The sequence below is a fragment of the Mirounga angustirostris genome, unplaced genomic scaffold (assembly GCF_029215605.1).
Source record: "Mirounga angustirostris isolate CCGP_5_RB_7025 unplaced genomic scaffold, mMirAng1.0.hap1 SCAF_13, whole genome shotgun sequence".
In the NCBI taxonomy this organism is placed as follows: Eukaryota; Metazoa; Chordata; class Mammalia; order Carnivora; family Phocidae; genus Mirounga; species Mirounga angustirostris.
The window spans coordinates 94,852,270-94,879,205 of NW_026991721.1; the positions used below are offsets into that span (position 1 = coordinate 94,852,270).

At 51.9% G+C, this 26,936-nt stretch overlaps 2 protein-coding genes across 7 annotated transcripts; both read right to left on the reverse strand.

Moving 5' to 3' along the window:
* Window positions 1-323: 323 nt before the first annotated feature.
* On the reverse strand, window positions 324-12,502 carry HINFP (histone H4 transcription factor). Of its 4 annotated transcripts, none has more exons than XM_064577350.1 (10): window positions 12,375-12,502; window positions 6,223-6,407; window positions 3,950-4,179; window positions 3,583-3,694; window positions 3,256-3,408; window positions 2,686-2,763; window positions 2,478-2,598; window positions 2,253-2,391; window positions 2,037-2,161; window positions 324-1,422 (listed from the first exon to the last, which is right to left on the reverse strand). In XM_064577350.1, exons 1-10 carry the CDS (start codon window positions 12,419-12,421, stop codon window positions 1,233-1,235), a joined length of 1,380 nt encoding a protein of 459 aa, XP_064433420.1. In that variant the 5' UTR covers window positions 12,422-12,502; the 3' UTR covers window positions 324-1,232. The 4 variants fall into 4 exon arrangements, with proteins under 4 accessions (XP_064433420.1, XP_045750815.1, XP_064433419.1 ...); XM_045894859.2 differs by having other exon boundaries at window positions 324-1,297; window positions 12,375-12,501; XM_064577349.1 differs by lacking the exon at window positions 12,375-12,502 and adding an exon at window positions 11,916-12,323 and having other exon boundaries at window positions 324-1,297.
* A 3,553-nt stretch (window positions 12,503-16,055) lies between these two features.
* C2CD2L (C2CD2 like) lies at window positions 16,056-25,949 on the reverse strand. Of its 3 annotated transcripts, none has more exons than XM_045894860.3 (14): window positions 25,190-25,949; window positions 23,115-23,210; window positions 22,420-22,539; window positions 22,141-22,251; window positions 21,935-22,051; window positions 21,729-21,840; window positions 21,477-21,585; window positions 20,339-20,403; window positions 20,121-20,248; window positions 19,855-20,029; window positions 19,029-19,130; window positions 18,769-18,905; window positions 18,396-18,681; window positions 16,056-17,158 (listed from the first exon to the last, which is right to left on the reverse strand). In XM_045894860.3, the coding sequence occupies exons 1-14, from the start codon at window positions 25,541-25,543 to the stop codon at window positions 16,947-16,949; spliced, it is 2,124 nt and encodes a 707-aa protein (XP_045750816.2). In that variant the 5' UTR covers window positions 25,544-25,949; the 3' UTR covers window positions 16,056-16,946. The 3 variants fall into 3 exon arrangements, with proteins under 3 accessions (XP_045750816.2, XP_064433418.1, XP_045750818.2); XM_064577348.1 differs by having other exon boundaries at window positions 19,008-19,130; XM_045894862.3 differs by having other exon boundaries at window positions 18,769-18,902; window positions 25,190-25,948.
* Between the last annotated feature and the right edge of the window lie 987 nt (window positions 25,950-26,936).

Sequence of the window (26,936 nt, forward strand, 5' to 3'; positions counted from 1 at the left end):
CGCCAGAGGCACTGGATATCTAACCAGGACTCAGAGAGGATGGCTATGGTGGCCAGGTGCTCTCCCTTCCTGATGAGGCCAATGCGTGCATTCTAGAGCACTACTTCTGCCCATCCACAGGACCTCCATGGAGACGGTAGATGCTCTGAGAAGAAATGAAGAAGTTTCACCAAGGGGGTGGGGGGAGGGGAATAAGAGGAAAGTTAAAAACAAAAACGAACCTCAGTCACTAGAAGGAGAAGCCTAACTATTCAGCTCCTCTTCTGGGCAGCTGCATCTCCTATCTAGTTAACAGCCACCAGACATAAGGAAGAAGAAATGAGTAACAGCCCAAGTGTTTATTACCAAAACAACTGTTCCACACTCAGTGCCTCCACTCCCATCCCTGAGGATAACCAGGAAAGTCCTTGGGGTTGTAGGAGCCCTTCGGAGGGAAAGAACTGCCTGGTTCACGCTGCCTTGGCTGGTTGTGAGGACAACGCCCTCGCAGGGACAAGTTACACAGCATCCCTGGACCTAAGGACCCCTAAAGATGGGAATGGGTGCGAGCTGACAGAGGATTTTGGTCACCGTTTCAGCATGACTAGGGGGTTATGGGTAAGCCTGATAGTAGCCCCTCTACAAGAACATCCACAACCAGGGCATCCCCCTCAAGGAATCCAAACTCCTCAGGATCCCCACCAAACGTGGTCTGGCAGAAAAGGGAAGCTTTAGAGCCTGCTGCATGATGCAAGCCGGGTCCAGAGTGCACCGCATTGCTCTTGGCACCACTCGTAAAGGCCTCCATTGGCAGGGGCTGCCCATGAGGGGCACAGCCACCAGCCTGGCTCAAACCCCGGGGCCTGGGGTGGAAATGGTCAGGCTCCGCAGCCTTCACACCATCCGGACTTCGGACTCCTCGGCTATTCCCTGAAGCTTTTCCATGATGTCCCCTGAGGGGGGCTCAGGGGCTGGGGGGGGCCCTCCCGGGGCTTCGGACAACACATAGTAGACAATCTCTTGCTCGCCTTGGGCGTTGGTCTGATTCACCACGTGGATGACGGGGCTGGGAGTGTCCTGAGAGGCTGAGAGGCCTGTGCCCTCACTGCTCCCGCCCTCCTCTTCCTCTTCAGCCTCCTCCTGGGGCCCTGGCTCCCCTGGCACTGCTTCGAGAAGGATGCCCTGCAGGCTGCTCTCACTCAGTGCTGCTCCCAGGCCCGATCCGTCCTGCGGCTGCCGTAGCAGCTGCTGCGTCAGCTCCACGCTCTCGTAGCGAACCAGCTGCAGCCGCATGTAGCCATCTTCGTGCTCCTTGTACCTGGTGAGGCGGGGGCGCACAGGGCAGAAACCACACGCAGGGGGAGGCAGGGCGTACCGGAGAGCGGCAAGGTAAGGGACAGACCCGAGGGATGGGACGGGCCCTGGGATTTTAAATGATAGAAGCTGGAGACCAAAAAGGTCTTTATGAGAATATGTAGAAGACAAGAGGGAAGGAGCATTACTCAAGATGGACAATTGTATGTAGAAACTTGAGAGGGAGGGAGGGAGAGGGGGTGGGAAAAAGAAATGATCTGTGTTGGAAGGTGGGGGTGTCACAGGATTTATGAGATGGTCAGGACCCTTAGGCTCCAGTTCTGGTTCTGGCTGCAGGGCTTTGGCACCACATTCGAAAATAAAAAAAATCATCTCGCTCCACCACTTTGTCCCTTGAGCCTGAACGGAGATGGTGGATTATCATCAAATTCAAAAAAAAATTTTTTAAGATTTTATTTTTTATTTGAGAGAGAGAGAGAGTGCACGCACACACAAGTGGGAAGAGGGGCAAAGAGAGAGGAGGGGCAGAGGGGCAGAGGGAGAAGCAGACTCCCTGCTGAGCAGGGAGCCTGATGCGGGGCTCGATCCCAGGACCCTGGGATCATGACCTGAGCTGAAGGCAGGCGCTTAACGACTGAGCCACCCAGGTGCCCCAAATTCGAGGTTTTTAACTTGTTGAAAAGATATGGGGGCGGGAGGGGGGGAAGGTCTGTGAATCTAGAGGGCAGGGTTGAGAGACATACCGAAAACGGGGGTGCCCTGAGGGCCACTTGAACTGGTGCTTCTCACGAAGATGCACAGTGAGGTTGTTGCCCCTCGTGAAGCATTTGTCGCACACGTGACACTTGTACCTCGGCTCTGAGTCTCCCTGATGGGGAGGGGAGGGGGAGTGAGGCCAGCTCTTCATCCTGGGCTCCCCACACCTCTGCCAGCCCTCTCCCACCGACAGCCCCACTCACTTCATGCACTTTTCGGTAATGGGACTTGATAGAGCAGAGGGATCGCGCACTGAAGCTGCAGTTCTCAAAATCACACCTGTAGGCTGGCTCCTTGCTGTGGGTATCCAGGTGCTTCCGCAGGTCGATCAGATTCTTGCAGCTGCAGGGAGAGGTCAGGAGGGGCTGGAGGGCATGGGGGACACGGGACCGTGAGTTCTCGGCCTTCCATCCCCTGGTTCCCCCTACCTGTAGTCACAACAGTCACATTTGAAGGGCCGGTCCTCGCTGTGGCGAAAGCGCATGTGGTTGCGGAGGGAAGACGGCAGCGGGCAGGTCATATCACACAGAGGACACTTATAGTGGTTCACTGAGAGAAGCAGAGAGGGGGCTGTGATCTGAAGCCGGGCGGAAACCCGGAGGGAGGGCCAGGAGCTTGGGGGCTCCGGCTACTCACCATGGTTACGCATATGGTCCCGCAGGAGCCGCTCCGTGGCAAATCTCTTGGAACAGTGAGAGCACTGGAAGCGCTGCTCTGGGGTGGGGCAGGCAGAAGACAGGGTGGGCTGGGGGAGGCGCAGAGAAGAGAGCAAGCCCGGGAGAGGGGAACCACCAAGAAAGGGGGAGCTTAAGAACTAGGGATGGACACAGTACCACTGAACGAGCCTGGGACTTGGGAGTCGAGAACCTGAATTAGAATCCCTGCTGGACCCCAAACTAGCTGTGCACCTAACTAGTGATTTAACCTGAGACTCAGTTTCGTCCTCTGCAAAAAGGGGGATAAGAAGTACACCTCACGGGGCTGTGAGGATTCACTGGACAAAGAGATAGGGCACACAGTAAGCACCGAATAACAATATCTAATGATTCTCAGGCAGCCAAGGCTGTGGCAGATGACTGAGCCCTAAGGACAGATGTAGCCAAGTTGCAGAGGCCTTCACTAGCCCCCTCTCCTGGGAACATGCCCCTAACCCCCACCCCACGCAGGATAGCCTGCACCCACTCCCCTTCCTCTCTGATTGCTTACGATCCAACGAGGTCTGGCGACGGATGTGATCTAAGAACTTGGTGTTGTTGGCAAACATGCCCCCACAGGTGGGGCAGGCCACCACCTTCTCCTGGGTGTGGCTGCGGAGGTGCTCTCGAAGCTTCCGGCAGTCCTTGAAGGTGCAGGTACAGCCTGGGAAGGAAGGCCCAGTCACGCTCCAGCCACGGACCCCCAGAGCAGGCTCTGGTGCCAAGTCTCCAGCTGGCCGCCACCCTTACCCCATGGGACTGGGTCCATACCTAGCTGCCTTAGGCCCTCAGCAACCCCAGGCGTTTTTAAAGGCCAGAAGTTAAGGAGCAGCCCTACCTTTCCAGCCACACAGCACCACATGGTTGTCCTTGCCGACTGCCTGGTATTCACAGCACAAGCTGTGCGCTTCCACGTGCCGATAGAACCACTCGGGATTGTCGAAGGAACTCTGTGCCAGGAGCAACTTGCGGTAAGGACTGAGGATGGGTAGAGGGCCTTTGACCCCTACGTGTCCAAGGGGGGCTCCTTGGCTGTCTCCCAAATTAAGTTGACGGGGACATGAAAGTTGGAGCAAGGGAGCTAAACAGAAATAAGATGCTAGTAGGAACCTGTCATACATAAGGGCATCCCTGAAAGGGTCAAGGCATCATGAGCTAAGATCCCCAACTTCCTTCCGCCCCTATTCCCAGTACTGCCCGCTGACCTCACAGTGCTCCCACAGACACAGGAAGTGATCAGGGATGTCAGGGATGATGTTGCGGCTCTGGAAGTCCAGGATGCAGGGACTGAGGTTAGCCTGGCTCTGCAGAGCCTGCAGCCCCCACTGCTTCAGCTTGGTGTGGTAGCAGTGGAAGTAGACATGGCGGATGAGGTCAGCCGAACTGTCCATAGAACAAAAGCCACACTCCTGCCACAAGCAGGAGAATTCTTCCTCTGCATAAAGGGGTTTAGAGGTAAGAGTCTGACATTTTGCAAAGCTCAGCTCTCCTACCTATAGCACTTAGCAGTGGGAGAGGAGGCTGGACTCTGACCCAATTAGCAGCAGTTCATTTGGCAAATACCAGCAATTTAACCACCACCAATCGTGCCAGGCACTGGGGATATAACAAGTAAAAAGAGTTGCAGTCCTTACCCTCACAGCAGCTTTCAGTCATGGAGAAAAAACATTAATCAAATAACCACATGTATAAATATAAAACTGCAGCCAGTCACAAGGTCCATGAGGAGGGCAGGGGTCTGGGGTACTATAACATCGTCAAAGAGAGGTCATTTGGCGTGGACAGGGACAGGGATGACTTGGAAATGTCCCTGTGTTGAGAGGTGATGGGCGAATATCTGTAAACTAGAGGGAGAAGTGTGGTCGAGGTAGAAGAAGGGTGTGTGCAAGGCCCAGTGCCAAAATCTCCCAGAAGGCAGGTGTAGCTGGCAGGCGCTAGTCGCTCCGGGTTTCTGCCGCTGCCTCCCAGGCCAGGACACCTCCCATTCCTTCCTTCAGACCAGTCCTTTCTTTCCCCATATTCTGCCCGAGACCTGTCCACTCTGGGAAAGCCATCGACTGCTGCAGTCCATTGCCTAGCTCTCGAGCAGCTCTCTCCAAGCACATTTTCAATTCTTTATAGGGGTTTACTTGTTTTAGAAAGTAGGTACTTTAAAACATATAAGAAACGGGCATCTGGGTGGCTCAGTTGGTTAAGCGTCTGCCTTCAGCTCAGGTCATGATCCCAGGGTCCTGGGATCAAGTCCTGCATTGGGCTCCCTGCTCAGCGGGGAATCTGCTTCTCCCTTTGTCCCTCTCCCCTGCTAGTGCGCGTGAGTGTCCGAGCTCTCTCTCTCAAAAACAAATAAATAAAATCTTAAAAAAAAAAAAAATGGGGCGCCTGAGTGGCTCAGCTGGTTGAGCACCCAACTCTTGATCTTGGCTCAAGTCTTGATCTCACAGTAGTGAGTTCAAGCCCCATGCTGGGCACAGAGCCTACTTTAAAACACACACACACACACACCCTAATTTCTTTCATACATATATTATTTGACTTCTGAAACTATTACTTATAGTTCATAGTCACTAGACTTAAAACAGAATTTGAGGTAGGGGAAAGAGGGCTGCCTCTGTATTTTCTATAGAACAGAATTCTTTAAACTGTATTGTGACCTATTAGTAACTGAAGAAATCAATTTAGGGGATTGCAAACCAATTTCTTTCTTTTTTTTTTTAAGATTTTATTTATTTGACAGAGAGAAAGAGAGAGAGCACAAGCAGGGGGAGTGGCAGGCAGAGGGAGAGGGAGAAGCAGGATCCCCACTGAGCTGGGAGCCCGATGCGGGGCTCGATCCCAGGACCCTGGGATCATGACCTGAGCCGAAGGCAGATGCTTAACCGACTGAGCTACTCAGGCATCCTACAAACCAATTTTTTTTTAAAGGAGGCTCCATGCCCAACGTGGGGCTTGAACTCATGACCCTGAGATCAAGAGTCACTCCACCGACTGAGCCAGCCAGGCGTCCCTCCCCATTTTTTTTTTTTTTTTAATAAAGAAGAACAAGATAGAACACTTCAGAGAGCATCTAATAAAGGCAAGGGTTGTTTCAAGTATTTTTTAACTTTTGTGTATGGGGTTGGGATATAAAATGTATTCCTAACTGGTAGTTGCAGTAAAGAAAACATCAAGAAGCACTACCAGAGAAGCAGAAGAGCAGGCTGTTGACAGCTTGTACAATATGATCCTTTTTAAAAAAATAAAACCATCCTTATCTAATGTATGTATATATGCAGAAAGACATCAAAAGAATGCTCACTAAAGTACTGTCAGTAATTGCCCTTTGACTGCAGGCTGGCAGATTCGTTCCGCTTACCCTGTTGAATCCGTTTTCTACAAGGCATCTGTCTACCATGTTTTTAGAAGCAAAAACAGCCTAAGTAGGAAAGTCAGATTTTGCACCTTCCTTGAGCTCTTTCCCCTTCATGTCCTGCTCCCTTACCGAGCAGGTCCTCCTCCTCCTCCTCGTCCTCCCCGGAGCCGCGCACGTGCTGCTGCAGGTGCCGAGTGACATGCTCGCAGAACTCCTCCATGGCCGAGCACACAAAGGAGCAGGACCCCCACTCACACTGGAGCCCCAGGTTCTCCTTTCGGGGAACTTTCCCCGGGGGCGGCATGGCCTTCACCCTAGAGGAGGAAGAAATCCACAGCTGCAAGGATCCTACCAAGTGCCACTGCAGGTGAACGGCTGCCCAGCCTGCCAAGAACCAGTAGGTCTTTCTCCCGTGACCCATGAGAAACAGCTACTCCAGCTCAGTTCCTCAAACCCCTGGAAGCTGTCTGGTCTTCTTGTGAAGGGAAAACACAAACTAACGTTATTGAGAGCATGCCAGGCACTGAGCTAAGAACTTGAACAGCCGATTTCTCACGAAGCTTCAGAGCAACAGGCCGAGAAGGAATTAATTATTCTGGTAGGATGCAGAACAGTGTGCACAGGTTCAAAGAGATGGCCTGGACAAGGAACAGACTTCAAATCCAGACTCCTGTGCTACCACCTACCAGCTGTGTGACCGTAGTAGCCAAGTAACTTGACCCTTCTAATCCTGAACATCCTCAGCTTCGAAATGGGGATAACAAAACACTTCGTTTTTAATTTCACACCTACTATAGGTCAAGCACCATATTAAGCACATTATACGATGTCACTGAATTACCAACACCACCCAATGAGGGAAGTACTATTTTTAACTTCATTTACAGATAAGAACTTCAGGTTCGGAGAGGTCAACTGGTTTGCTCAAGGCCAGACACTAGTGGTGTGGCAGGGTTAGGTCAGGCTGACTCCAAAGTCCAAATTCTTTCTAACCCACACGGCTTGTGGATGAACCCAGAAGCAATTTACCTCTTACTGCATCCCATCCTAAGTCCCCGCCAGAATTTTAAACCACCATACAATCTGCCTTTGTCTAACCTACCCAGTGGTTACTCACCACTCCCCTAACACCCTCTAGACTAAAATGTCCAGGTGACCTTGAACAACAGACATTTGAAGTGGGCAGATCCACTCATATGCAGAGTTTTGCAATACTTTTTGAATACGCTGGAAAACTTTTTGGGGGTTTGCAACAATTTGAAAAAATTTGCAGACGAACTGTGCAGTCTAGACATATATAAAGAATTAAGAAAAAGTCAGGTATGTCATGAATACATAAATACTAGTCTATTTTAGAACACTAGTCTATTTTATTATTTACTATTTGTTATCCATTATTTATTATTTACTATCATAAAAAATATACACAAATCTATTATAAAAAGTTAAAATTTATCGGGGCACCTGGCTGGCTTAGTCGGTGGCACATGTAACTCTTGACCTCAGGGTCATGAGTTCAAGCCCCACACTGGGTGCAGTACGTGTAACATCTGCAGTGTTTTGTTTCATATAAAACAATATTGGATGGGGCGCCTGGGTGGCTCAGTTGGTTAAGCGACTGCCTGTGGCTCAGGTCATGATCCTGGAGTCCAGGGATCAAGTCCCACATCAGGCTCCCTGCTCAGCGGGGGGTCTGCTTCTCCCTCTGACCCTCTTCCCTCTCATGCTCTCTGTCTCTCATTCTCTTTCTCTCAAATAAATAAATAAAATCTTAAAAAAAAAACAAAACAATATTGGTGTAGGTACTGACAGATGATTCACCTTATAAAGAGTTCACATAAACTTACAGCATCAATAAATACAGTCCAGTACTATAAGCATATTTTCTCTTCCTTATGATTTCCCTAATATCATTTTCTTTTCTCTAGCTCACTTTATTGTAAGAATATAGTACACAGTACATATAACATACAAAACATGTTGATCAACTGTTTATGTTAATGGTAAGGCTTCCGGTCAACAGTAGGGCTATTAATAGTTGAGTTTTCAGGGAGTCAAAAGTTACACATTGGGGCCTCCTGGCAGGTTCAGTTGGTGGAGCATGCAATCTTTTTTGTTTTTTTTAAGATTTTATTTATTTATTTGCCAGAGAGAGAGAGAGGGAGAGTACAAGCAGGGGGAGTGGCAGGCAGAGGGAGAAGCAGGCTCCTTGCTAAGCAAGGAGCCCCATGTGGGACTCGATCCCAGGATCCTGAGATCATGACCTGAGCCGAAGGCAGATGCTTAACCATCTGAGCCACCCAGGCGCCCCTGGAGCATGTAATCTTGATCTCAAGGTTGTAGATTCTAGCCCCCATGTTGGGTGTAGAGATTACTTAAAAATAAAATCTTTTAAAAAGCAAACAAACAAACAAAAAAACAAAAACAGGGGCACTTGGGTGGCTCAGTTCAGCTCAAGTCATGATCCCAGGGTCCTGGGATGGAGCCCCATGTTGGGCTATCTGCTCAGCGGGGAGCCTGCTTCTCCCTCTGCCTGCCGCTCCCCCTGCTTGTGCACTCTTGCTCTCTGTTAAATAAGTAAAATCTTTAAAACAAAACAAAACAAAACAAAAAAGTTACACATGGATTTTTGACTGCACGAGGGTTGGCACCCCCAACCCCCATCTTGTTCCAGGGTCAAATACAGATTCCATTTGAACATAAGAAGCTGTATCTATCCAGTTGATATTGTACCTTGGGTATTTACAGTGCTAGGCATGCTTAGGCCTATAATAAATATCTGTTGAAGAAAGCTGAGTAAGAAACTGTAGGTTCTCCATCTTTAATATGCATACAAATGCAAAGTTCTCCAGCCCCTTCTCTAGAGGTTCTGATTCAGGACGCCCGGCGTTAAGCCTAGAAATCTGTCCTTTCACCTCAGCACCCCAGTTCTGACGCAGGCAGTTCCAAGAGCAGTTTGTGGAACAATCAAAGAACAGTTTCCCTCATGTTCTGAACATGAACACTGAAAGCAACACTGAAAGCAAAAGGACAACACTGAAAGCAAAAGTTTGGGGACAAGAGAGAACACTAACAGGGGCCTTGACTCTGCCCCTTGAGTGTCCTGGATGATGCCCCCCGGTTGGTGCCCCTACCGTGGTGGGCCCTGGGAGGGAGCAGGGCACTGGTCTACCTGAAAGAGGTGGGAGCTCTGAAAAATACCACATACCAAGACGGGAAAAAAACAGAGAAAATACAAAATATATGAAATCCTTCATGCCTACAAGTACAAGAACCTAATGTACCTGCTTATCAGAGAAACCCTTTTTTAATCCACAGCTTCTGCCTCCCCTCTGAGAAGAAGCCAGTGACCTTTGACACTCTGAGGTGTACATGGGGCTGCTGGGCTGCTCTAGACTCACAGTGAACCCTATTAGGAAAAAAATGTTGACTATTTTTATGATGTTGGGGTAGGAAAAGTAGGGAAAGCCTTCCTAAGTCGGACATAACATCCGAAACCTCCTCTCTCTCCTGCCTACAGGATCAAGTCCAAATAGAACCACACGCAAGGCTCTTCTCCAACCAGCCTCAACGTACTTCTCCAGAAACTGAGTAAGGAAACTACCACAATTGAGGGCCTACCATGTGTCAGCCCTGTGGCGAGCCCTCTCCCAAACTTCATTTCATTTGATGTAAGAGCATCCTTACTCTAAGCCAAAGATCATGCTCTTCCTCGTCGACACCACGCTGCTGCTCTGGCTTCCTCTCCCGTCCGTTCATTCCTCTTCCTCTCTGATTCAGTGGTCTTTGTCCCTAAACACATCACATTCTCCTGAAACTCTCTGCCTGAGAAACTTCTACCTACCCTCAAGCCCAGTGTCCCTTCCTTGGTGAGTCCTTTCCCAATTCATCCAGGTACAGCTGGAAAATCCACCTGCTGTCCCCAGAGCACTGTGTACAGCTTTGTTAGTGCTGTTACAATGGAATGGAACATCTGTCTCCCTCAGACTAGGAGCTTCTCAGGGCAGGGACCATCGCCCCTGCCCTTCCCATTCCCAGCATTAGCACAGAGCTCTGTACTCTTCAGACGATCAATGTCAGGATCGGATCACATTCCAGGAAGCCTTCCTAAATTACCTGCCCCTCAGATTACTCTTGCCTCTCGGTTCTATGGCTGGCCTAGCTAATACCAGAAAATCTCAACCCTATTTGTATGCTGCCCACGGTCATTTGATGTGTTCTATTTTCATTCACCCAACTGGACAATATTAGCTGCTTCTGAGCAGGAACCATACCACACCCATCTGTGTCCCTATACTGTGTGCAGCACAGTGCTGAGCACAAATACTCTATAAACATATACCTGCTGGGCGCCTGGGTGGCTCAGTTGGTTAAGCGACTGCCTTCGGCTCAGGTCATGATCCTGGAGTCCCTGGATCGAGTCCCGCATCGGGCTCCCTGCTCGGCGGGGAGTCTGCTTCTCCCTCTGACCCTCCCCCCTCTCATGCTCTCTCTCTCTCATTCTCTCTCTCAAATAAATAAATAAAATCTTTAAAAAACAAAAAAAACCCCATATACCTGTTGTTGGACTGGATAAGGCCCAGGAGGTGGGCTACCTAGGTATCTAGATATCTAGAATGACTTGAAACTTAGGTAAAGCTCCCTGAATCCCTCTTTCGTTGTCCCCCAGCATTCTTTACTGTCTCTCCCTGCACCCTGCTTGTCTCTACCCTGGGGAGCTGTGGGATAGTGACTATCTGGTCACCACTCCTCTTTCTGCAGGCAAGGAATACAGTGAGGCACCTTATATACTAGAGAGGGCATTGGACCAGCTGTCAGAAAACCTGGGTTCAAGTTTCCTGTCTCAATTATTTTACTCTGCCTAGAACAATATAACATTAAGTATCTACAGTAGGCAAATCACTGTTCTAAGTGTCCTCTATGTATAAAAACTCATTAATACAACAACCCACCTATTGAGGTATTATTATCCCACTTCACAAATGAGGTAATGGGCTCTGATAGGTTAAGTAATTTACCCAAGGCCACAAAGCTAGGGAGTGATGGAGACAGAATTCAAAGCCAGGGAGTCTGGCTCCGTTTTCCTCCTACACCTGCCATCTTATCTCTCCTTGTCTGATTCCTTCCTCCCTATAGACCTCCTATCTGTATACACAATACCCCAAATATGTTTCAATAAGTAGTTATTCTGTCAGCTTCCTCCAATAAACTGTGAGCTCCTAGAAGCCTGGCCTGTGTCCTGTTCAGTTCTAACTTCAGGGCCAGCACATCCTCATCTAGGTTCTTTTAATGTTTAAGTGAACCTATAACTTATTACTTTACTTTTCGGATAAATAACCTAGCTTTTTTTAACCTGTTTTTTTGAATGTAAATTGGGATACTAATATCACAACTAGTGATGGATTCAACAAACCTGGTTAAAAAGCGCCCCCATTTACTAGCTGTGTTCCCTCCTGCAAGTTACTTCCGCCTCAGTTTCCCATGGAGCAGGGGAATCATTAAGCCTGTCTCACTGAATTGATTTATGGACTAAGCTAAATAATGGATATTGAAACGTTTAGCATAACACCCCGCCAGAATTCAACAAGTGTTAGCTATTTGGATCCTTGCTTCTGAAGGTGAGACGCTCTAAGCACAATTCTACAAAAAGGTCAACAAAAGGACAACCAGAGGAGTTCCTAATACTTCTTTTCATCTGGAATCATAGTAAGAAGCAATCAGCAAATACTTAAGAGTATATATTTTAACGCAAGGCACCGAATTAACCAGAACGATATTCAAGAAAAGGAGGAACCTATGTCCTGAACCTCCTAAGGACTCACAATTTGACCGAATAGATGACACTGACTTGTGACGACAACCGCCAAAACAAAGCGCCAATGAGGGAAGTCAGGACAGAAAGAAATCCCAGTGCAGAGGCGAAGCGGGGAAGACTTGCCCTAAGCGGCGGGGCCCGGGCCCCTGAAACACGGGTAGAATTCGAAGAGGAGACCGTCCCGGCAGGTAAAACCTCTCCCTCACAGCCCCGCAGACTTCCCGGAGTCCTTCTCCCACTAAGGCATGGCAGTGACCATGTCTCAGCAGCAGCGAAGCCCCAAACGAGAAAGCAGGGAGGTTCGAGTCGGGGTCAGGGGCCGGGGGCACTGCAGGCGCCAGGCAGACCGACGTGGCCGAGCTGCCAGAGGAAGCCTCGCCGAGGTGACTAGAGAAGAGCCTGGCCCCGGCAGCCTGCTCAGAGCGCACCCCGACGCTGCCCCTACCAAGCCCGGAGCCCAGCTTACCGTCCCTCGGCTGCCGGCTCTCTCCAACTCTTCCCACCTCGGACCATCTCCGGAAGGGCGCTTGAGCGACGGCCAGCGAGAGCCAATCGCCGCTCTCGGATCCCTCTAACAGCCAATGGCCGCTGCGACTGACGGAACCCGCGCGCGACCAAAATACGGAAGGGGCGGGAGTGAGGACCGGCGGGCTACGGGGAAGGTAGCGTTGCTGGCGCCGCGGGGTTCTAGGCGAGGCGCGGACTGGGATCCCAAGGCCCCGAATTCCCTCAACTGCGCAGGCTCCGCGCTCGGCACCCACTGGGCCTGCGCGGGGCTCGAGCTGAGTGCCGAGTGGGGTCTCCTTCCTTGCGCGGCTTACTGCGTTAGCTGTCAGCGAGCGCAGGGAGGAGGAGCGGGAGGCGGTGGCAGCTGCGCGCAAGGCTGCGTGCGCGGAGCTGTCCGCCCCTCCCGACCCAAACTCGCGTCCTACCTCTCTCCTTCACCCTCTTACTCTGATTTCTTAAATATCGGTATTCCTGTGCCATCTTCTCGTTCCGCCACCACCTCTCCTCTTCCGAGGCTCAGTGAACCCAGCCATGTTATCCATCCCCTCCTTTAAGTCGGAAACCCGGTAGTCCTCCCTGATTCCTCCCTCATCCGTTACCTACGATCCTCCGCCAAGTCCTGTGAATTTTACCTCCTTAAACATAGGAGCTCTCAAATTCACCCCCCATCCTTCGCCGCCCCCTCGCTAGTCTATTAACGACGCCCAGCCCGATGTCTACACTATCTGGTTCCCTTGTATGCACTCTTGCTTCCCTCCAAGACATTGCCCACGGAGATCAGATTAAACCACCACCCCGGTTTCAACGCGTCAGCGCCTTCTGTGGCCTCGAGGCAAAAACCCCAAACCATACTGAGGCTTTCTAGACCCTTCAATATCTGAGTTCTGTATACTTCAACCGTGTCTTTAGTCCTTCTTGCCCTCACTTTCTGCTCTCCAGCCCAGAGTTTCTTGCAGTTTCTCCACCACACCTAGCCACCTTTTAACCTTTCCTGCCTTGTACTTGCTGTTTCCTCTGCCTGGTGCCGTCTTCCCCCTTCACCCCCTCTGACATGTATTTGATTGACTCCTACTTATTCTTCTCGTCTCAGCGAAGATGCTTCTTTTCCCAAGAAGTCTTCCAGTAAGGGAGGGCAGGGATTGTATGTGCTCTTCACCTTCATGACTCCATCACTTAGCCTAGCGGTTGAAACATTAAGGGTTCAAGACGTATTTGTCTTACATTGTTAAATAATGTACCTTAGTAAAGTTCATTGGGCTTGAGATTTATTTTGTTACATTTTTCTATATTTTCTAACCTAAAATAAGCCTATATGATTCATATAATCAGAAAACACATTAAATGTTCAATATAAATAAAAGACACTTAAAAATAAAGTCAGAGTAAATGCGGAAATTTGTGCATGAAGTTTGTTACTAACAGTGGATTATAGCGTTGTCCCTATTAAAATTGATTTTTTTTTAAGATTTTATTTATTTATTTGTCAGAGAGAGAGGGAACACAAGCAGGGGGAGTAGGGAGGGAGAAGCAGGCTTCCCGCGGAGCAGGGAGCCCGATGCAGGCAGGGCTCGATCCCAGGACCCTGGGATCATGACCTGAGCCGAAGGCAGCCTCTTAACGACTGAGCCACCCGGCGCCCCTTTAAAATCGGCTTTTTAAAATATAATTCAGAAGTAACAAAAATATATTTTATCAACTTCATTCCTTCAAAAGCACAGATAGTTAATACACAAAATGCCAACCTTTTAATTCAGATTTACACCACTGAAGATGGTTCTTAGCCTTAATTTAGCAATTTCATGAGGAAAAATTTCATTCACAGAGCTATGTAGACTCAAAACAATTTTTACAGGGCAAAAATTTCAGGATAGCTCTGGGATCCACACATCTCCAAAACTTGAGACCACATCTTGCTGTCTAGCTTATCTACTTCCATCTCAATCTGCTTCTCTTGAAAACAAGCTACAATTTTGGTTGGATAATTCAGACACATCCTGAGATTTGTTTTTTAAAAGCTGCCACAAAGACTTAAAGCATAATTCACACTCATCAAAAGCTGTGGCTCTCTTCTCAAAGTGTAAAATGGATAAAGTTGATCAAATAATCTTTTGTATTTCTTATACATTCATTAAAAAAAAAAAAGACAACCTGTGTTTGAAATGTGATCCGGTTCTTTACCATAAACTGTGTGATTCCATTGAGCTCTGGGCAGCTCAGCACTAGAAGCTGAGTACAACTTCCAGTTACCATCCACTCAATCCACAGATCCAGTGGGAATCTGAACACTTGCCCTCCCATCAACAAAAGTTTCTTGTAAAATTTCGAGCTCGGTGTGTTTGGCTATCTTGGCGTCTTGGTAAATAAGCTGCTCCTCTGTGAGCTATTAAGAGTTGCACTTCTTAGATCAAGGGAAACAGCTTGGTAAATCTCTTGAGTTTTCATGACCTAGAGTTGAGCATATCACTATATACAAATTAACCAAATATCCATACTCTGCCACTTACTAAATATCCTATATTCGGGGGCACCTGGGTGGCTCAGTTGGTTAAGTGTCTGCCTTTGGCTCAGGGCAAGTCCCAGGATTGAGCCCCACATTGGGCTCCCTGCTCAGCGGGGAGTTTGCTTCTCCCTCTGCCCCTCACCCTACTGGTGTGCTCTCTCTCTCAAAGAAATAAATAAATATAAATAAAAATCCTATATTCTGTGACTAGTATGGACAGGACATGCAAAATATCGACAGTTCCATGCTGCCTACCCAAAGGCATGTGCCCTAAACCCCCTGTGATGTAAGTTAGTCAGAATGGCGAGGCTGGACGTGACCTGAATGATTATCTAGGCCACTCTCCATTTTAGGGATGAGGAAGTGGAGGTCCAGAAAGGAGAAGTGGTCTGTCCCAAGGTCACTTGGTGTGTCTGTGGCTTTCTGTCCCTGGTCCAGGGCTGTCTGACATCCTGCTGCAGCTTACCTGGTTCAAATCCTGGGTCAGATCCCACAGAACAGGAACCAGGGTGTAGATTTTGCTAGTATACATAACTCCCTGAAACTTGCCCACATTTAGGAATGAAAGACTTTTCAGTATGTTGAAACCCTTTTAAAACTTCCCCCTCCCAATCTGTCTCGGAATTCTGAGGCAATAGTTAGCACTTATTCAGCACTGACCATATGCCAGCAGAACTGTAAGCACTTTATGCATTTACTTCTCAGCCACAACCAAGTCATAGCTACTATCACAGTTCCCATTTTACCGATGAAAAAACTGAGGCACTCTGTGGTAACGTAACTTGCCCAAGGTCACACAGGTAATTAGAGGAGCTGAGACTCAAATCTAGGCCATCTAGATCCAGAATCCATGCTTAGGACTCTGTTATATCCTGGAAGGAGCAGCCTGTTCAAGAAAGGGGAATGAAGGTGGCTTTTTTCTCTGATGGACGTTTTTTGCTATGACTTCACCCTTCAAAGCCTCGTTCTCCCATTCTCTCTCTACTTGTCCCTTCATCCCTGCAGGAACTTCTCAGCAGACCCAATATGTGTGTCGTTTACCCCATCTCACTATCTGGGCCCCTGTCTCTGATCCTCCCACCCCACCAACGCCCCAGCCTTGCTGCTCACTCACCTTTCAAAGGAGAACCAGTTGTCCAGTTTATAAACTCCAATTTGACTTTAATTTAATAAATTAAATTCCAAGCCATCACACAGCAATGGACATCATCATCTCCCAACACACAGAGGTGTAGCCCTGCTCGTGCTCCATCATCATCACAGTCTTTAATAAAGCCCCTGAAAGCCATTTCTCTGGGGAAGGCTTCCATCCAGCTCCTGGCTCCCTCCTTCTGACAGAGCCACTGCTCACGGAGAAGGCATCAAGTACAAAAACAGTAATAAAGGGGAGGGAGGGATGAGGAGCAGGAGGGGAGGCAGGGAGGTGGGGAGTACCTGCCCCCCATCCAGGGCACCGGCCCGGGCTTTCTGTGAGCTGCCAATGTCCCCAGAGGCAGACACTGGTGCTGGTCGGAGTGGGGACCTGAGGGAGACATGGGAGTCCTGTCCCAAAGGGAATTAATTGCCTACCCTCCTGGGACAGGAAAGAAGGGTCACCTGGGAGAGATGCCCTCTCTCATCTGTTCACTGAGGGTCCTGGACCACACATATAAATAGAAAAGAGAATAAATAGGGGAGGAAGGACCAGCTGAGGAGCTGAGCACCCTGGGACTCCTCTGAGGGGCCAATGTCAACAGCAGGCAACGGGTTCTGAGAAATGCCCACACGTGCCTGGACAGAGCCCTCCTCTTACTCCCAGCCACCCACTCCCTCTTCTGTGTCCTCAGCAACGGGTGCCCGTCTCTGTCATGCTTCCCGTTGCAAGTACCCTTCCAACTGGCCCCACAGCCCAGGGTGGACAGGGCTTCCTGGAACCCAGAGGGCTTCCCTGGCCCAGGCTGTTGGGAATCCAGGAAGGGGAATGGAAGAGGATGTGGGGGGTGGGCTGAGAGGACTCCTGCCCTCTCCTAGCTCAGGAGGTGGGAAGGGCCCTCAGAGCTGGGGGCTGGGATTGCCATTGGCCTTGGGTTTGGATTTGAAGGAAAAGCGCTTGATAAGGCGGCGAGAAAAGCTGCCAGCCTTCTTTCGGACACTGGGTGTGGCCGCCGTGTTGGAGAGGTCATCGTGTGATTGGCTCAGACCAGCTTCCTTCTGTCGAGGCCTCCGGCGGAAGATAAGCTTTGTGCCACTGCGCAGGAAACTCACTGTGGGGGGAGAGGGGAGGCTGAGGCAGAGAGAGGGGCACGGCAGGCATGGGGTGAGGTGGGGAGCAGAGAAAGGACCAAGCGAGGAGGGGTTGAAGATACAGAACAGAACCAGTTCCTTTGTCTAAAAGCCAGGCTTCCTTAGGAAAGGAAGTAGAGAAAAAACATGCCTTTTATCTTTCCTGAGGAAAAAATGGCAGTGCTCATGGGATTGTGTGCACTCCTGACCGCCGCTGAGCAGCAACGTCACGGGGTTGTTGCTCTGCGAGGCCAGACTGACAACTGGGCCTCTTTACTACAGAAAGACAAAGGCTGACGGGGCGCCTGGGTGGCTCAGTCAGTTGAACGACCCCGGAGTCCTGGGATCGAGTCCCACGTCGGGCTCCCTGCTCAGCGGGGAGTCTGCATCTCCCTCTGACCCTCCTCTCTCTCATGCTCTCTGTCTCTCATTCTCTCTCTCGCAAATAAATAAAATCTTAAAAAAAAAAAAAAAAAAAAGAAAGACAAAAGCTGAGCGGAGGGGATTCCTAAGGGCACCTAAAATCATGGAAGGACAAGGTGGGTGGGCACTGACTCGTTGACCAAATTCCAGGATGTGAGCCGGAAGCAGGGCAGCTAGAAAACCTCAAGGAGGTAAATTCAGGACCAACATAATGAGAAAAGTGCTTACACAGCAGGCTTTGGACTTAGGAATCTCATTATCCCAAGAAGTGATGCAGGCTTAAGTCACAGTTAAATACATTTGTGGTTGATAGACTCATTGGCAGAGAGATAAAGATGTGTGGGGGCAAGCCCCTCATCTTTAAAAGTTAGAAAAGCACCACGACTATCCATGGGCCGGCCATGTCGCTGCTAGAAGGACACTCCTAGAGTTGACCCAGGGTAGGATTTCTTATACTCATAAGGAAGAGAGCACAGATGGAAGGGGGATAAAGAAAAAAAAAAAAAGATATATGCTTAGACCTAGGAAGGAAGAAAAGTGGAAGTTAAGGGAAATACTCTGGCATCCCTCCCTGTCACTGGTGTCTGTCAGATCCAGGCCAGGACCCTAGGCAGTTAAGTTCTCCTTCTCCACTTTGTCTTGGCTGAAACAGGCTGGGAAATCTGGGGATCCCTCAGCGGAGGAAGGAGAAGGCAAACTGGGTTGAGAATCCCATTCCCTGAAGTGTCCAGTAAGACCCAGGTCCTGATACTGGGCATAAAAAAAGGGGAGGGGGTGCTGCCAATATCCCCCCACCTTTGTGATCCTTGAGGCTGCGGGTCTCCAGCGCACCAGTAGACCCTGTTTCCGACTCAACGTCATCCACAGATGGCCTCTCAGAAATGTCCGAACGTGTTGTCTCATCTGCTTCCTGGACGCTGGTGGGGCTGGAGAGGGCATCGAGGGGTCCTGGGGACATGGCTGGTGGGTCTGAGGGCGGTGAGGAGGGACCTCCACTGGTTCCTGCATCATCCTGCATTGAGGCGTCCAGGGATGCCGCATAGCCCAGAGACAGTGCCAACTCGTCCTGAGCAATGGGCACCTGGCAGGAGGAACACGTTTTAATGGGCAGGAGTGACCCATCAGGGCTTTCTCCCTATCCCAGCTCCTCTCCTCAGAGCCATGTTACCTTGGAAACACCAGAGATGATAAGAGTGCTACGCTTGGTGGGTGTCTTTTTGGCTGCCCGCCCGCTGGGCTCAGTGAGCTGACGAATCGCTGTCTCTGCTACAGGGTCCAAGCCGTTGGAAAGGTGGCTCTCCCCTGCTGGGGGGTACAGACGGTGGATAACCTGACTCCTCCCTGGCTCCTGGGTCCCACGCAAAATGGCGTTTTGACTCTGGGGCCCCCGTGCCCACCGACACTCACACTTCCCGGTCCCCCACTCACGGCTGCTGCTGTGGGAAGCACTGCTGGGGCCACTGCTCTCACTCAGCACAGTTGTCGTCTTCTCGGTCACCTCCACCTTGGACGGGGAGCGGGAGGGGGAGTCTGGTGGGTGGGGGAGGGTCAGTGAGCTGGGAGATGCCTTAAAGTGGCCCCCACCCCCTATTGTCTTTACTGAGATGCAGGCTTTGGCTGACTCAGAGGGCAGAGGTGACTAAGGGACAATCACACAGGTGATTAATAAGATGCCAGGGGGGGCAAAACGACACCACAGGACACCAATGGGAGTGCGGGGAAGTGCCATGGGGCCCACCCAGGGTGTGGGGAGAAGCCATGAAGATGCTGAGAGTGCCCAGAGATGGCACAAGGGTCCCCTGGGGGAAGGGGGAACCCTGTGGGACCCCCCAGAGATGGGAGGAATGTCATGGAGGGCCCCCAGGAGTGAGAGAAGTATCACAGAGGCCACTGGTTTTGTTGGTGGATCCCAAAGGTGCTAGAAGGTTGAGGGTAGAGGGAGGGACAAGTAGGCAGTTGGGGCCGCGGAAAGGGCCGGCAGGAGACCTGTGAAAAGTCACCGGGGAACGCGGGAGGTGGAAGGGCGAGAGTCCAGCAGGAGGGCCCAGAAGACCCAGGATCCCCAGGATCGCAGCGGGAGAGGAACAGTGGGGAAGAGGAGGGATGTAAGGGGAGGCCTGAGAGACAGAGATGATGAGCAAGTTGTGGCTGGAAAACAGGAGGAGCTAGAATTAGGGCTTCCCTTGCCCTTCCCTGTCCCACACGGGTCTGCAGCCAGGGGCCCCTGGCTGGGACTGGGCTCCCTTCTCTTTACCTGGTTTCCCTTCTACACGGGGCCGGGACTGGACGGTGGTGACTGTGGTCACAATGGTGCCATCAGGCATGATGGTCCGGTCTAACTCGATCTTCTTGGTGGGTGTGATGCTGGGGCGTGGAGTGGAGGGAGTGGGAGTGCCCAGGTTCCGGGGGGAGCCCTCCTCATACTGAAGCTGCCGAGGGAGAGGAAGAGCAAAGAGGCAGGCCTCAAAGACTGCCCTTCTCCAGTGTCCTCCCCTCTTCCCCCTAGGCTCAGCTTCTCACCTCTACTGCCATGGTGGCCGCTGGTCCCAGGGCTTTCCCTGGCCCAGGGGCGAGTGGGCATACTTGTCTTCGGGAGAGAGGTCTGGAAGGGGGCCCCACAGACAGTGTGATCTGGCCCAAGAGTTCAGCTGGGGAAAGGGACAGCGTTGTGAGCTGGGCCCATGACCAGGCCCCACTTAGCACCCACCCAGAGGTGCTCCTTCCTGCCCCATACGCACCGTCTCCACAGCTGTTGCTCCTCAGTACTTTGAGGCTCAGCTCCCGGCTCTGGGGGCCCAGATCCCTGTGGCCAGGAGGAGGTGGGGCAGGGAGGGGGAAGATTAGCAAACCACACCCACCCTCGAACTGACCATAGGCCAGAGGCAAAGAGAGATGTACATAAATAAAATGGAAAGAGGGCTCCAATCAGATTAACTCCTGCCCCCCAAATACTCTCTCTTCCTGGGGCAGCTGGCCAGCTCAGCTGGAAGAGCACGTGACTGCTGACGTCAGGGTCATGAGTTGGAGCCCCGCGTTGGGTGTAGAGCTTATTTAAATAAATAAGACTTTAGGGGCGCCTGGGTGGCTCAGTCGTTAAGCGTCTGCCTTCGGCTCAGGTCATGCTCCCAGGATCCTGGGATCGAGCCCCACATTGGGCTCCCTGCTCAGCGGGAAGCCTGCTCCTCCTTCTCCCACTCCCCCTGCTTGTGTTCCCTCTCTTGCTATGTCTCTCTGTGTCAAATAAATAAAATCTTTAAAAATAAATAAATAAATAAATAAATAAATAAATAAATAAATAAATAAATAAATAAGATTTTAAAAAATTAAACAAACAAATACTCTCTCTTCCCAAGAGAATGGGATAGGGCTCTGCTCGGGATGCTGGGCATGGATCCTCCCCAGTCTTGCCCTCCTTGTCTCTCTCTCTATGTCAAACCACCCCTTTTCCTTTGCTCAAGCTGTTTCCTCTGCCAAAAACACTTCTGTCACACTGTTGAAATCCTATTCTTGCTGTAAGGGGTGGTTTAAACACCACCTCCTCTATGAAGCCTACTCCGATCTTTATTTCCCCATGGGAATTCATCTCCCCCACCTAAGCATGCCCACGGCACCTTGTGTAAATCTTGACTGGAGCCCTTATCCCATCTTTTTAATGTACCTCTGTCTCTGCCTGGAGCCTGCAATCAACTCAGGGGTGGGGGTGTATCTTGGTCATGTTTGTATCCTCAGGACCTGGGCCAGGGCCTGGCATACAATCAGGGCTCACATAAGAGTTTACTGAGAGTAGAGCTGATTCATGCCAGGGCTATGCTGGAAGGGTTTGATCCTCAGTCTGCCCATGAGAGCAGGGGTGGGGATGGAGGAGTCACTCCTTACAGGGCCAGGTCCTCAGTCCACTCCACCTCGGGACCAGCACTCATGGGCTTGGTCCACTTCTGTTGCAGCGGGTTGTCGAGCTCAGCTACACAGCACAGTCCCCCAGTACCTGGGGGGGAACCAGAAATTAGGCGATGCCCAGATCAAAGATGGGAAGCCACTGAGGAATAATGAAGCCACACCCGTGGCAGAAGGGCAGGGAGCGCCTGCACCCATAGCCTTGGCAGTCCCCCAGCTGCTTCTGGCTCTCACCTTCCAACTCACTTCCCAGGTGAGACGCTCGAAGCTGCCGGAGGAATAACCGGGTAGGCCTGGAGATGGCTGGCTGTGCCTGGGGCACCGTGGGTGGCTTCTCACTGGGTACCTAAGAGCAGAAGGAGGTAAAAAGAACAGGAATCCCAACCTAGCCCACTGGGGACGTTCCGCTTACAAACTGTTTGCTTTGAGGGCCTACTTACCGGGCCTCCAGGCGCAGAGCAAGCCCTGAGGTTGACCATCATGGCCGGCTGGGTGCTGACAATGGTGTCCTCAATCAATTCTTCAATGGTGGAGAGCTCCACTTGCTCCTCACCTCTCTGCACAGCAGAGGAGAACGAAGAGGTGGGGCCCCCAGCTCTGCATTGCCTCCCTGCTCTGCCTCTTCCTCCCCGCCCTGCCCCCTTACCTCCCTGGCCTGTAGCTTGGGAAGCACTGTCAGGCTGAGGTCTGGGCGATCAGTAAAGGCCCAGGACACGAGCAGGCCCTCGTCAGGGATTTCCTCCAGGCTGACTTCCAACTGCGGGGGACGGACAAAGGGGCTAGGGGGACTTGCCTCATGCCTCCAACGACTCCCTATTCCCCAGGACCCTCCCTTCCCCAATTCCGTCCCAGAGAGGAACCCAGCTGCAAGGCTGAGGCCTTGAACCGCCCCCTGCCCACCTCGGTTTCCCACATCCCCCTCCACCTGTGTTGATGGCAGAGTCAGAGTGACGTAGTAGGTCTCCATGGAGACGGCAGCGGGGGACTGCTGGGTCACAGAGACTGGGAACATCACCTCCTCAGCAGAGAGCTGGCAACGCAGCACCTGAGACCGGCGAGGCACGGAGGCAAGGAGGGTCAGGCGCGGAGGACGGGGGCTCAACCCTGCTTCGCTCTGCCGTATAAAGACCCCTCCCCGGGCGCCTGGGTGGCTCAGTTGGTTAAGTGACTGCCTTCGGCTCAGGTCATGATCCCGGAGTTCCTGGATCGAGTCCTGCATCGGGCTCCCTGCTCTGCAGGGAGTCTGCTTCTCCCTCTGACCCTCCCCCCTCTCATGTGCTCTCTCTCATTCTCTCTCTCTCAAATAAATAAATAAAATCTTTAAAAAAAAAAAAAAGACCCCTCCCCACTCTCTTTTCCTTGAGACTTCACTTCTTTGGGGTCACAAGCCCATAGAAGAATTAAGTAAAAGCCATAGACTCCTCTCTCCAGAAAAATGGAGATATACACACGTGCTACATTTCGCATGTAACTTGAATGCGACTCTCAGACCTCCCGAAGCCAGTCCTTGGACCCTGAAGGCATTCAGAGACTCCAGGTCAAGAGCCCTCAGACTAAAAGGAACTCTTGGGATCAGCCCGCCTCAGGCCCTGTAGAAGGCAGTGCCCATCAAACCCTTACCATGGTGCGGTCCGATTGGTCTATGCAGGTCACATGACTAATGCTGGCTCTGGGTGGGACTTGGGGCACCTCCTCAAAGGTGATTTGGATGGAACTCTAAGGGAGTAATGTGGACACAGGATCAGGTCTCTGGAGCTGCCCCCCACAGGGCTGGCCTGCTCAGTTGCTGGCTGGGCCCTGGCACTGCAGAGGCCTCAGCTGCAGGCTGGCTTCTGGCCCCTCCTTGGCTCAGGGCTTTAGGACAGGAAGTGTTCCCCTAGAACCACACCCCTCTGGGGCCTGCAGTTGCTAGATCACCTCAAAGATCAGATCACCTTGAGTGGAAGACCCTAGATTTCTCCTGGAATTACCAGGAGCCTCCCTCTTCTCCCCTCACCTTCCTCTTCATCCCCCAACCTACCCCCAAAGAAAGGAGTGCATAGAAAAAAGATCATAAAGGTGTTGGTTGGTACATACATATAACTGGGGAGAGAGCAAAATGGCTGAGCTAAGGGTAAAAGCAGCAAGGCCACTTATTCAAGACAAGAGCTGAAGAAATGAGGCTAAGGCTTCTTCCAGATAAATAGGATGCGGAGAATCAAGGGTATGACCCTATTCATATTGTTGGGGTTGAAGACTAGCTCAGCATGGCCTTGGGGAGCCTTCCCAGAGGGACTGGGAAGAAAAGCAAGCTCAGAGGGCTCAAGGGTCCAGGGGCCTCGCTAATTCCTCAAGGCAGATAGCAGGGTGGTATTAGGCAGCAGAAAGCTGCTTAGCTTAGGTCTTGAAAGAGCTTCCTAATTCTTACACAGCAGTGAAAACAGCCTACTGAAGCCCCATCCAGAGAGCAGGATGGGAAGAAGAATTGGGGAGGGGGCACAAATTGAGCTGGAAGCCCTTCCTTGGGTCTTGGGATGGGAGTAAATAAATTCACAGGGCTCGTGTGCCTGGCAAACCAGGGAATACCAACTTCTCTGCTCCTGTCATTGGCTTATTTGAAGGCCAGGCCCAGGGAGATGGGGAGATGGATGCTTGGAACCCCAATCTCCCCACCCCTTGCAAGGGAGGCCAATGTCCAGCTGAGTCAGCTGTCCCAAGGAGTTGCTCTTGACCTAGGGACAAGGTACAGGAAGAACTGGGTGGAGGGATGAGTTCAAGGTGTAGACTAACAGATGCCATCTGGCTTTCTGCTGGCTAGCTGGACAGAGGAGACTGAGCAACTTCTTGTGTGGCCACTTCTGCTTCCAGGCATCTGGGGAGCTAATAAAGTCCTAGTGGGAGCTAGAGCTGGAGAACCCTCTGGGCAGGGGGCTGATAGGCGGTGAGGGCGAAGAGAGATCACTGGGCCAGGATGGTAGAGGGCCCCATGACAAGGAGGCCTCTACCTCCCACCCCACCTCAGTCTTATGACCACGCTTCCTGCCCTACTTCCTGGGAAACCAGATGCCCATGGTGCAATGGGAGGAAGTAGGCTGGGCTGGTTTGTGACTGACCCTCAAGGGGCAGCTCCAGGCTCACCTACTGAGAAGGGCATGGACTATTAATCTGCTCTCCACCTTAACAACTTTTCCACAATATATCTGCTGCAGGTCAGCAAAAAGAAGGATGTGTTAGTCTGTATCAGTGAAATTACTAAGGGCTTGGGGGGGGGCGGTAATTCAGGCTCCTTGGGAATCTATCTGCCTGGTCAAACCAGGTATACGGGGCATGAAATGTTAACTGGGTGTGGTGGCATGAGGACCAGGCAAATTCCTTCTGCAGGTGCACCTGTTTCCCTTCTATCCCCGTTCCTCCAACACAACCAGCACCCAGGCTACACGGAAGTGCCCTCAGGCCCAGGGATTAGCGTTGCTATGAGAACAGCAACTTGTGCTTGGGTTTGGAACCAGAGAATACCTCCACCACAGAATAGAGAATTTGGGACACAGCTAGATTTCTACAACCTCCAGCCCCACCCGCACCCTTTTCTCTAATCCCGGAGGAGAAGAGAAGCCATAGCCATAGGGTTCTCCAGTTGATCCCCACCCCCACCCGGCCCTCCAGGCATAAGGAAAGGTTGAGTGAGGGGACCACTTAGGTGCTCCTGTCCAACTCACCCCGTCCCTGCAGGCCTGCTCGTTCAGCGCTCGCACCCAAGCCCGTTGCCAGTTCTCTCGGAAAGACTTGAAGGCGAAGAGCGACGCCAGGAGGCCCCGGACGCCTGGCTCCTCGGGGGCACCGGCCCGAGTCGGCCGCAGCCGCAGCAGCGAGCGCCACACGCCCAGCTCCCGCGGGGAGCCCGCGGGCTCGGCAGCTAAGGCGGGTCCCGGCCCCCGGTCCCCGCAGGCCCGCGCCTGCCACAAGCCCCGGGCATACTGTAGCAGCCAGCCAAACACCGTGAGCAGCGAGGCGGCGAAGAGGATCAGCAGGGCCGCCCAGCCCACGTCCTGCTGCCCCCAGCCCGGATCCATGCTCCGCGCGGGCTCCGGTCCGGGCCCCGGCTCGGGCTCAGCCGCTGCCCCGGGGGAGCATGGCCCGGGCTGGCCGCGGGGCGGGGGCGGGCTCCCCCGGGGCTGGGCGCGCGGGCTTGGGGGCTCTGCGGGGCTGGGTGTCTGGAACTAGCGGGTGCCACAGATCGATGAGAGGAGTCCTCGGGGGTCGCGACGCCGGGGTCCCTCTCTGTGCGGTCCGGTTCCCTCCTTGGTTAGTCCGGCAGTCTGACCTGGGTTAGTCTCCGGCCAGCGCCCGACTCCTCCCACGGCGCGGGCCCTACCGGACCCGGGCGGGGACTCGTCTGCAGAGACGTGGGGGCTCGCGGACCGGCACCGGCTCCGGAAGGGCTGCGTGCGCAAAGCTGACACTGACAACACGGCCGGCGCCCCGCCCCCACCCGCCCTTAAAGGAGCCGCACCCGCGTTGGGCGGAGCTTGGCGAGCCCGGGGCTCCAGGAGCTTAGAGGAGGGCGAGAGGACGACAGAGAGGGGAGGAGGTTCCGGGGTTGAAAATAGGCGGGATCTTTGACCACCCCGCCCCAAACTGAAAGTGGGATACACCCCTTCCCCTGAGCTCACAGCCGAGAGTAACTTCAATCACTTGAGATACCGCCTCTGATTTCCCCTGCGCAGCTTAGATTTCTATAGTTTGGACGCATGTGGGGTTAAGAAGGACCCGAACCCCGTGGATAGCGTCGCCCCCTTCTCCCAACACCCCCAGGCTCAGCACCTTCTTTGGTTCCCATTTCTTGGCCTAAGCTAGGCCCTGGGTGAGTAGGTGCAGAGCATCCCTCCTAGACAGAAGTGCCTGACAGAGGTCCAGGAGACACCGACCGGAAAGAACCTGAACCTGGTATAGTGTGAGAATAGAACATGGAATATTAAGCCCCGTCCACCACCACCACCACCCTTCCACTAGGAGCTAGGATTCAGGAACACCCTATTAACCTTCTTGCTCCTGTGGGTTTGTTCTGGAGATATTTCCCAAGTCTGGGGCTGCTTCTGTTTTTAAAAATAATGTATTTCCATAGTAACAGCTCCTGCCTATGGAGCACGTGTAGAAGAGGCGGTAATGAGAAGGGAGCTGGCAGTGTAGCAGTGGGCTATCAATAGATTCAGCCAAATTATGTGATGCCATCCAAATATGTGATATCCCAACAAGCACACACAAAATGATGCTATAGGTACACTCTGGCTCAGGATCCATCCCTTTTCCTAGATTTGAGGGAGTAGATACCATCTCTATAGGACAGGGGCTTGTCATTTTCTTCTGAAGGGAGGGGAGGGAACTCTTGCATCAGGATTCAAAGGAACCCCCATTCCCCAAGAGACCCTTCTTCTCCAGCTACATATGGCAAAGTGTTCAGCACCC

Bases quoted from the DNA above. Each gene is read 5' to 3' on its own strand.
- HINFP (XM_045894859.2), bottom strand. From the start codon at position 12,421: ATGGTCCGAGGTGGGAAGAGTTGGAGAGAGCCGGCAGCCGAGGGACG. The intron at 3,409-3,582 runs GTAGGGCTGCTC...CTTCCTTCCCAG, and splicing joins GGTGCTGTGTGGCTGGAAAG to GCTGTACCTGCACCTTCAAG. The intron at 2,162-2,252 runs GTGAGTGGGGCT...CCTCCCCATCAG, and splicing joins ATTACCGAAAAGTGCATGAA to GGAGACTCAGAGCCGAGGTA.
- C2CD2L (XM_064577348.1), bottom strand. From the start codon at position 25,543: ATGGATCCGGGCTGGGGGCAGCAGGACGTGGGCTGGGCGGCCCTGCTG. The intron at 22,252-22,419 runs GTGGAGGGGGAT...CGTCCCCCGCAG, and splicing joins TGACTCTGCCATCAACACAG to TTGGAAGTCAGCCTGGAGGA. The intron at 21,841-21,934 runs GTAAGTAGGCCC...TTCTGCTCTTAG, and splicing joins GCTCTGCGCCTGGAGGCCCG to GTACCCAGTGAGAAGCCACC.